This window comes from Syngnathus acus, chromosome 21 (assembly GCF_901709675.1).
Source record: "Syngnathus acus chromosome 21, fSynAcu1.2, whole genome shotgun sequence".
NCBI classification, from domain to species: Eukaryota; Metazoa; Chordata; class Actinopteri; order Syngnathiformes; family Syngnathidae; genus Syngnathus; species Syngnathus acus.
The window spans coordinates 5,064,769-5,075,252 of NC_051105.1; the positions used below are offsets into that span (position 1 = coordinate 5,064,769).

At 41.5% G+C, this 10,484-nt stretch overlaps 1 protein-coding gene across 1 annotated transcript; it reads left to right on the forward strand.

Annotated features, from left to right (window-relative positions):
- The first annotated feature begins 395 nt into the window (after positions 1 to 395).
- Positions 396 to 9,837, forward strand: tnfsf11 (TNF superfamily member 11). Its single transcript, XM_037239727.1, has 4 exons — positions 396 to 792; positions 3,379 to 3,414; positions 6,543 to 6,669; positions 7,570 to 9,837. Exons 1-4 carry the CDS (start codon positions 580 to 582, stop codon positions 8,004 to 8,006), a joined length of 813 nt encoding a protein of 270 aa, XP_037095622.1. The 5' UTR covers positions 396 to 579; the 3' UTR covers positions 8,007 to 9,837.
- The last annotated feature ends 647 nt before the right edge of the window (positions 9,838 to 10,484 follow it).

Here is a 10,484-nt window from a genome sequence, read left to right on the forward strand (position 1 = left end):
AAAGATTCTCGTTAAAAAATAAAGTATTTTCATCAAATAAAACCCAATATCTTGCTTTTTTCTTAACCCACACCACCAGAAAACAATTTTATTCTTGCGAGAGTAGTAGAGTAGTACACCTTTCTGGAAAATATGACTTTTTCATATCGTTAAAACATTTTCTGAGAAGAATTTGACCTAAATAAAATTGTTCTGATAACACACATTTGATGCTGGGTTGCCCTCTTAGGTGTAAATTATATGTGCAGCCAAATGTGGCCAACTCCAAATTGAAATCCGATTTTGTAATAACTATTTGCAAACATTTAGGGCGCAATATTGGCAGGGGTGTGGACACGCGAAGGGAGTGGGTGCGTCACGTGTTCCTGTGCTTGCGATAAGGACAGGCGCACCACCTGCAGCGCGCTCACTCACTCGCTTAGCTCCACCTGGATTTAGCAGTGAGACAGGAGCAAAGGGGGAGTTTCACTTCGCACTTACTGTGCGTATACTTCAGCCCACCCACTTCACCACTGACACACGCGCGCACTCTCTCTCATTGCTTCACTTCAGCGCGTCCACTGAGTCCCATCTGCACGTATGCACGGGAGCATGGCAGCCGCTCATGGCGAGTATAGAGGCTACCTGCGCACGACCGTGGACGTGGAGGGCGGCCACCACCGCCTCCACCCGGCGGCCGGCTCGGAGCACTCGCACCGGTCGCTCCTGTTCGGCACCTTGTTGATCATGGGATTGCTCCAGGTGGCGTCCAGCGTGGCCATCCTGCTGCACCTGACGGGCTATTTGCAAGAGGTAAGGAGCTGCTGCCCTTTTTTTGTTTTGTTTCTAAGTCGGTTGTTTTGTGCAGTGGAGTTAAAATCGCTTGCGCAATTTTACAATGTCATAAAAGCTGACAAGTTGGAAAGGAAGCGGCATGCTTTTAAACTTGTTGTTTCATATGCTCCGCCGTTTACACGGAACTTAAATCAATAAATAAAAATATCCAACGTATCATCTTGCACCGCGCAGATGTTTCCACTGGACTGTGCACGCCAGATGTTATTTGTATTTTATATGTGCAAGATAAGCAGTGCAGTATAAACAAGATTCCTTAAAGTTCAGAAGAACTTGAGATGTTCCAACATGCAAAGTACAAAAAAAAAGCATTAAAAGCAGAAAAAATAAACAAAATAAATTCACGCCTCATTTGTTTTTTGTCAGGTCATTATGAAAGCCCATCGCTTCATTTACAATAATATTTACATTGTGCCACGATCGGCTTTTTTTGGAGACTTTGTGGTGGTTTTTGGGCAATTGGATGATGGTCGTGTTGAGACAAGCCAAAAAGGAGCAGACCACATTTGAGCTGTGTCAGGGTGCTTCGGGTTCACCTGGAAAGCATCCGGCTGACTTTCTGCTGGTCTCTCACGCTCAGTGTGTTTATGAAATGATATGCTTTCACTTCATCTTCTGCATAAACACTTTGCAGAGTGCCTTTAAACAAACTCACTCTAGCAGTGCAAGTGTGCATATCAGACACTTAAAATAGGTCAGGATGGTTACCATGTACATTGGATTTGACCGTAAATCGTTCTTACTGTATAAATAAGTTGTGTTTTATTTTTCTTGTTGATAATAGGACAACCTACTTCATGGTATGCGCTACTCAAACATACTTAATTGTATATATGGCTTGCTTGGCTGGAAAAATGGTATTTAAAAACAATATTTCATGTACGACTATGTCGAATATACAGTCAACTTTAAACGAGAGTAATGAATAAACATCTTGTAGCATGCACACTTTGACCCTTATATGGACTGCAAATGAGAGTCTTTTTATTTATTTTTTCTTTGCTCAGTGATGTTATACAATTGTCTCCTGTTTCCTGACAGTGAGAGGCTGAGGATAGGTGCTAAGTTTTAATATATTGTTTTGAGCTTGTGGTGGGTACTTTACTTTTTTTATGGTCGGATTTTCAGCAGTTGCCGTCTGGAATGTAACTTACCCCACTTCATTTTTTTGTCAAAGATGTATTGCTAGAAATCTTTGGATACAAGAGTAAAGGCTCAATACGATGACGAAGCAGCCATCATAAATGGCAAAATTGCGAAATTCAAACATCAAATGTGAGAGTAGAAATAAAACATTTCATTTAACGACCTGGAATAGTTGACATCTTGGCTTCTTACTTTGACTAAAACAGCATTGACATGAGCCTCAAGGCTAGATAGTGGTTAGCATGGTGTGAATCAGCTGAGAATGTGGCAAACAACATTTTTTTACATCTCTGATGCGTATATTGATCGTCATCTACTGTAATATATTTTATGAATGAGTGACTTAAAAGTACTAAACTACTAATGTTGAAAATAGAGCTTTGTGCCATTTAGATTATGTAACATGCATTTTCTGAAGTAGCTAAGAGTTCAACTTCACCGTCAAAGAAATGTTCCGAAAAAAAAAACATTACCGCCATTACTACTCCAAAGTCCCGTGTTGCTCTACATCATAACTGTTGTTCTTGATTCTGGTCGACTAATCGGTTCAATCAGCGATCCTGCATGTAACTTGAGAAATCAAAAAGCTGGGATTGGCCCTATAGCTCAGTCTGCAAAGACTTGGCTTGGGCCTGAGGGTCGTGAGGCTCACAGGTTCATGACCTGCTCTTAACCACAATATGGAAGTTGGGACTGCTTGGTGGAGAGAACACATCTGACAGCCATATTCAAGAAATATGAGTACTTCTGACATACACTTGGCATTTATACCCAAACTGAAGATACTTTGTTTGTATAAGCATAGTATTTGTTGCTGGGTGTAGGCCAGCAGAGGGAGAAGAGTGACTGTGTTTAATTTGACTGGTTTGGAATGGTGTTGGGATACCAGTCAGAGTCAGACTCTTCCTCGAGGTGGAGCTCTGGCAGAAGAACGCGCAGAGGCTTTGTCTAGCTGATGACAGGGGGAGCATGCTTGCATGAGTCAGGAAAGACGCAGTCTGGCACTAGACCATCATCCGCCTTCAACACCTGCACGACTTTCCCAGAGATCTTGGAGACGAGCGCAGGAATGCTGCTCTGATTATTCACATCGTTTTTTACGGGGAGTGTTTTTTTTTCCTTCCCCTCATTGTGTGCAAGCCCCAAAGCCTTGTTGACACAGTCGTGTAAAAAGAACCACGCTCCAAATCACTTTGACTTTTAAGCCTGCTACTTGGGAATGCTGGGTGAACTTTGGAAAATAACTGCGCACGCACACACTGATACGAGCAGCCTGGACTTCAATGTTTTAAAGAGTTATTCAACTACATAAATGTCAAGAAAGTGCTTACAAAGCACATTCTCAGAGGAGGCGTGATGATGCACTGACTTCTGTCTCCTCTTCCTGTCTGTCTCCAGGTAGATCTGACCACTGCTCCACGTCGGCCCATTGAAGTGAGTCCAACGCCTTATGTATGCTCATTTTAAAGAACACACTGTATGGTAGCCAATGTTTGGTAATTACTTGCCAAAGAAACCGGGGGCAACGCAACACTGAACTATGAGGCAAATTATAAGCTTGAAGAAAGACTGCTCTGAAAATGTTTGTAGGCCAAAAAAGTACAAATGAAAAAAAAAAAAGCCCTGTCTAATGAAAAATGTCATCGAAAATATAATCCAAAAGGACAAAAAACAAGTCCATACTGCACTAGGTAGCAGAAGCCAATCTGTTAGTCATTTCTGGAGAAGGCACTGTAATGAAAACGAAAATGGGAAAACACACAAACGGCAAGTAAGGAGGTCAACAAAATAAAAACAAAACTGTTTGAGAGTACATTCCAAAACAACAAATGGCTTTATGCTATACTGCAACACTAAAAGCCCACCAAAAGCTTGAAAAAAGCAATTTCTGGCAAAGAAAAAAAAATAAATAAATGAAGTTCCTGATAAAGAAGACGATCTTAAGCAGTAATCCATGCAAAGAAATGATGCACACTGTCATTATAAGACAAAATGGACCCTAAATAAATCAAGCAAAAACATTTTGGGGAGTTTTTCGAGAGACTTAAAATGTTACGTTTTTGGAGAGACTTAAAATGTTAAGATAAAAGTCAAATTAAATTAAATTTCATAAAAGCATTAAGGAACACAGCCTTAAGTCAAAGCGAGATAGCGGTAAGCATTTGAAAGCATTCCAAGGTAACTACATTCACTTAGGGGCATAATCAGCAACTGGAGTGTTGTGGTTATGTCGTTGACACCTGAAATAATGAGCCATTTTATGGCTGCTGTATTTGCTTTACCCGCCAAAAACGTTCTGTCATTTTATTATGAAAGTAGCCTGTGGCTGAGGAAAAAAAAAAAAATCAACTTTATGACATGATATGCTCACAAAAGTGTCAGTTTGTATTATTATGTCCATAGAGTTGAACTAATTGTGACACAGACTGTAAAATGGAGATCATATACACATGCGCTGAATGTTTGAGGACCCAGATGCTCAATAGCCGCTGGTGATTGGTCAAATGATGGATATTTGTGTGGAATGAATTTCATACCTTTCTCCTGGAACCTTTAGGCCCTCAGGCAATTTCTGTTGCTACAAGAATATGATCCGATTGTGAATTTGCGTACATGCAAGACAGTAAATTCCTAATTATATTTGCAGGTTCTTTATTTAGATTAAAACTAGAACAAGATATTTCCAGCTTAGTCCCTCATTTTATAACGAGGTCATTTATTTTGGATTTCTTTTGAAAGGATGAGCCAATGTCTATGCCCAACACTCAACCCATGTTGCACTTAAGGTCCAACATGAGATTGCTAGGCTGGGTGGACTGGTCATTAGTCCGGTTTTGAAACCTTAGTGGAGAGACGGAACGGACAGGTTGGGCCTAAGACGAGCTCTCTTCATGTGATTACTGTAGATGCAAATCTGTTAAATAAACTCAAAGTTACATCTTATGGACGGTGACTGTTTAATAGTGAATGCTAACATCAGAACTGAGCATGTGCCAACATGTCTGCCTCATTTGGCATGTCTTCTCTCTGTAGCAACACTGCAGGGTTGCTTCAGGGTTTTGGAACGGTGATCTTGTTCTTTTCTTGAAACCTATTCAAGGGATGCCACAGTTAATCACTCCATTTCATCTCTTCTTGTCCTTTGAATCTTCTGCTTCTAACTCTACAAGTCTTCAACAGCTTATCCATAAGTCACCTCTTGGGTCTTCATCCTATCTGGCTGCTCCATTTCCAGCATATTTACCTCGATACACCATCCTTGCGTATGTCCAAGTCTGGCCTGGATGTTTTGTCCTCCACGGGATACGGAATGAGCTCATGTCTCTCTGATGAGCTCATTCTGTGCATCCGTCTTATAATGATCAACTAAGCACTTGCAGTATTGAGATGTAAAAACAAAATAGTCACTATTCAGGAGAATGACACGGTCTAGCTTTTCCTCCAGCTGTCATTTCATGTCCATGCAGTGACATCCAGCTCTTCAAAAATCTTCATGGCGCTCTCTCGGCTTTCTCGTCGTTTGATGCTCCACGAATGGCCTTCCTCAACCTGCGTAGATTCCCGCTAAATACTGCTTCATTTTTTGACTTATGTCTTTTTCCTCAAAGCGACCAGCACCTCCAGGTGATAGATGGCATGGCAAGGAACTTCGAGCACAAGCTTGTCGTTGGCACTTGCTCTATGTTGTGGAAAATCATTTTCCACTCCTTCACTGCCAGCTCCCTCATTCCCTTTGAGCCAGGTGTTCTGTTCGGGTCGTGAAAAGACAAAGAGAAAGCAAACCGGCCACAGAGTTAATCCTTTGATGGTCGCTGAGCAAGGGTATCTAGAATTATACCGACATGTCGGTTTGAACTCCAAAGTCTATGGCGACGTTACTTTTACTGGATGAATTCCACTGACTTATCAACAAACCTTTTTTTTCTTCAAGAGGTATTTTGAGAGATACTTGATCTGCCAACGGTTCTCAAAAACCATCACACACCTCCTCATTAATTTCCTTTTTTCTTGCGCCAGTTGTTGGCTCGGTCGGTATAATATTGTCGGCATTGCTGAGAGATCTGTGCCAGAATACGTTTCTCAGGTAGACCAGAATCAAATCAGGCCCAATGGCAATCCATACAAAAAAAAAAAAAACAGTTGTGTATTTTACATTATTCAATATGGGGACACACCTTTCTCCTGGCTCGTCCACTAATATCGAAATCTCATTGGTAATTCAGCGTCATGGCAACACCGCATTTTTCTTTTTATCACCAGCCAGAAACAAGATGATTTTGAAGTTATGTTGATGTAAAGGGGATAAATATTGTTGCTTTCAAGCCAGCTGTGAGTTGGCGGTAACTGTTTACTTGCTTGGAAACCATGTTTGGAGTGAACTAGACAGCTCTGTCTCGACTGCCGTCAAGTGCACGCATTGAAAGACTTGATGATCATTCCAAATGACAGCTGTGGTGAAACATAGAATGGGTGTCTTGCTGGTGTTTTGGGGTCGGTTTGTCGTTTTACATTTTCCCTGCCCCTTTGTCACAATTTGTCGTCTCGTTGACTTTTTGCGGTAGGAAGTACAGACGGAGCCGGTGCTGAACGCGCTGAGAGCTCCCAAGAAAAACCGACGCTTGAAGAACCAGAAGGAGAGCCCACCCTCCGCCCACCTTCCCATCGAGGTGCATCAACAGTTGGCTAAGCGTGAGTCCTCTTCATTCATTAGAAGTGCATGGAACTCAATTGTGTGACTCATTTTTTTTTCCCTAAAAATTACTTTTAGATGGTGTCAGTTATTAATGACTAGTTTCGCTACTATGAAATACATTTTACAGTTTGCGCTCCAATAATTGCCTAACAGCAAAATGATTCTTCTGGCTTTTTCTAAAAGGAAACAGATTGCGAAAATACAATAGCCTAAGAGTTTATATACAAGAACTGAAGCCAACTGTAACAAAATGAAACAATTTTAGTCCCAAAGCAGCTCTTGCCTACACTTTTGCTCTTTTCTACAGCTCATTTAGGCAACTAAGCTTTTGAACCTATGCTGGTGGCTGCCAAGTAGAAATATTTTTAACTGGTTTTGTCCAAGAGACCACCATCATAACCAAGAAGCAACTCGGGGACCACTGCTTTGACGGAATATTATTTTGTACCGAAGGAGGATAGACCTATCAAGGCTATTTATTTGCATCTGTATGTCTAATTTGGGAATCTCAGCAAAATTTGACATAAGTCGGATGGGTAAATGATTCACAAAATTAGCTGTAAAATAAATCATCTAAATAATGAATCAATTTTATTTTTAAAAATGTTATAATTACTTTCCATTTCCAATTTCGCGGACCACTTGAAATACCACCATGGACCACTAGAGGACCGCGGACCACAGGTTGACAATCACCGCTTTAGGATTATTTGGAATGATAGATATTGAAGAGGTTTAGCATTTTCTGTTGCTGGCCCTGACAGTTGTCTGAGCAGATAAGGGAAAATGTTTCTTTTCATTTTTATTTAAGCTTCTTTAAATTCATATACAAGTAGTTTTCCAGCGGGCACAAATTTTGAACTACGATATCGCTAAACCACTCTCCTTCATTGCAGCGGGTGAACCGAGCGCAATCCCTATCGACTGGGACGAGGTGCACGGGTACCGTCACAGGATGGACTACCAGAAGGGCAAACTGCTGGTGGTCAAGTCGGGCTTCTACTACGTCTACGCCAAAACCTGCTTCCGCTACTACGATTTACCTGGGGATGGAGGCCAAAGCGGCGGGCCCTACATGGACGTGAGCAACACGCAGCTCATCCAGTACATCTACCACGAGCGCATTAATAAGCACAGCAAAGCGGACCTGTTGATGAAGACGGGCAGCACCATGCGCTGGGACAACTCCAGCTACAATATGTACTGCGCCCAGCAAGGCCGAGGCCTCTGGCTGGATCAAGGAGACGCCTTATACGTCACTGTGTCCAACGCATGGATGCTGGACCCCGATGGAGTGGGGACGTACTTTGGGGCCATTAAGTTGGGTAACTGAAAATGTTGACGCTTGGGACGGCGCCATGCTACTGAAGTGACCCCAAAGAACCACTGATATTGTGCATTTTATAGTTTCACCACATAGCCACAAACAAAACCACACTCGACTCGGTCCAATGTAGTGCTGGATACTTTCAAGTTTTTTTTTTTTAAAAACTCATGTTATTCACACTTTAATTTGTTGTTTGTTTTTATGCACTGATGAGACAACAAAGGGCGCAAAGTGAGGAGATGTTGGCCAAGAAACTCATCAGCGTCATCATGGAAATACTGAAGCTGATCCAGCATCTGTTTGCATTTTAACATCAGCCGGACCAAAATATTCCTCGGCCGCAGCTGTCAGTGTTTTTCTGAAAAAAAAAAAGAAGATTTTTGAGGGTATGATCGAGGTGGGCCAGATGAGGTGCCTTCTTGACGTCCACGTTTACATACAAATCACTGACTCCATAACAGTTGTGCCTGGAGTATTCCATTTTGTTGCTACAATGCCTAAAGTCCCTGCGTCATATGTCAGATATCTTTTTTGTCCCAAATCAAGCAATGGGGTATATGAAGATACTGTACCTCGGAAATATGCCAACCCAATGATGTCAATTTAACATTTATTGCCCTTCTAAATGTTCCCACTCACATCATTAAGACGTGTGTGTGAGCTGGAGCCTATCCCAGGTCACCTTGGCTGAGAGGCGGGGTGTCATTTTGACAAATAGCCACTTTGGTTGGAATTGGAACATTGAGGTCCATGTCAACATCAGTCCCTTACTCTAAACCACAATTGGTTGATTCAACTGCGACTTTGGCTTGTTTTTTTTATTTGAATATAGTGTCTCAAATGATGACATTCACATTGTGACATTTTTGACTGCATTTCCACAAGCAACATGGTTGGTTTCCTGTGTGTGACGATCAACAAGCGATGCAGATAGCTGGACTGTCTGTTCTTGAATGACATGAAAAGACTCTTTAAAAAAGGACCAGCCAAATCGACTTTGGTTTGTCTTTAACTTATTTTTCTCTCGGTTTTCATTTGGCTCGACAGTGAGGTAAATGGGAATATGCACTAACTATTTATTTATTAGCTATAGAAGTACAGAGGCGGGTCACTGTTAAAGTGACTTTTCAGCTGTAAAAAAAAAAGGAAAAAAATTCATGTATATTTTATGCCTACAGCATTCATTATGCAGCACTTAGAAAATAGTAGGCACGCTTTTTTTTTTTTCAATTAAAAACACAGGAGCTTCAGCTCTAATTCCATATTTATGTATCTCCGTTTTGACAATTGTGTGTGCACTCGCCTAGCGGAAAGCGATGTAGATTTATTGTTTATTCCACAAGATAGTAGCGTACCGGATTTCAACTGATACATTTTTGTCAGTATGATTTTCTTTTTATTTATGGTTGTGTATGTTTAAATAAAAAAATACTACTTTTGTAATCACGTTTCACAGTGTATTGAAGCGAGACGTGGGCATGATTTGAATTGTCAAGTTCACACATACGATTGGATTCTCCTCCATCACATTCATCCAAAGACTTGCCCTGTTCTTAATTCAACCTGCCCACAATTGCGGTTCCAAAAGCTGCCCAGTACTGCCACACTGCTGCTAACCCACATCAGACGTTTGAACCGCAGAATAAACCTGAAGCAGAGCTCATTGGACCGGAGTCGTGATGAGAATTCCCTTATGTCATGCTTGTACCTGCAGGACATATTGAAGGCACGGCAGGGCGGTCACCACACACAATGGTTCACGGTTCCCACGCTTGCACTGAAAGACTGGACCTCACACCGTGTTTAAACAATTCCATGTCTTTGGTGTAAAGTCTGGTGTTTGGGGGAAAAAAAAAATTGGGTGATGAATGGAATGTTTTCAGCACTGATGTGAACAGAGAATTACCGCTAAATTATTTGTATAGTGAGCGACGCCCATTTATCGCAAGGGAAACGTTCCAGATCCAACTGCAATAAGTGAAATCCACCATTTCGACCATTAAATAAAAGACTTTTTTTTTTGGTACCCCTCCCACACACTTTGAACAAATTTAAACTTCAAACATACTTGCGACCAGTCTGGGTGTACCTCAGATGGGATAGGCTTCAGCATACCCGCGACCTTCATGAGGATTACAAAGCATAGATGGACTTTTTAGTTTTTATTTGTTAGCACCTGTTCCCGATCTCTTACTCACTCATTTCTTTTCAGATCTTTCCAATTTTCTGTCAAACAGAAGACCTCTGTTAGGAACATTTTGAGACATCTCTGAGGGTACCCTCAATCCATCATTTTCTATAAAACTCGCCCTGATTAGGTTTATTGGTGTGTGGCAATTTATCCCATCTGAATTATGGTGAGAGCTGAGGTAAATCTGCATGCATAAAGCAAACCTGCAAATTGTTTTCTCAGATTTTGCGGAGCCAAAACATTTAAACATGTGCACCCACTTCCAATCCCTGCCAAGCTGAGCATATGCACAT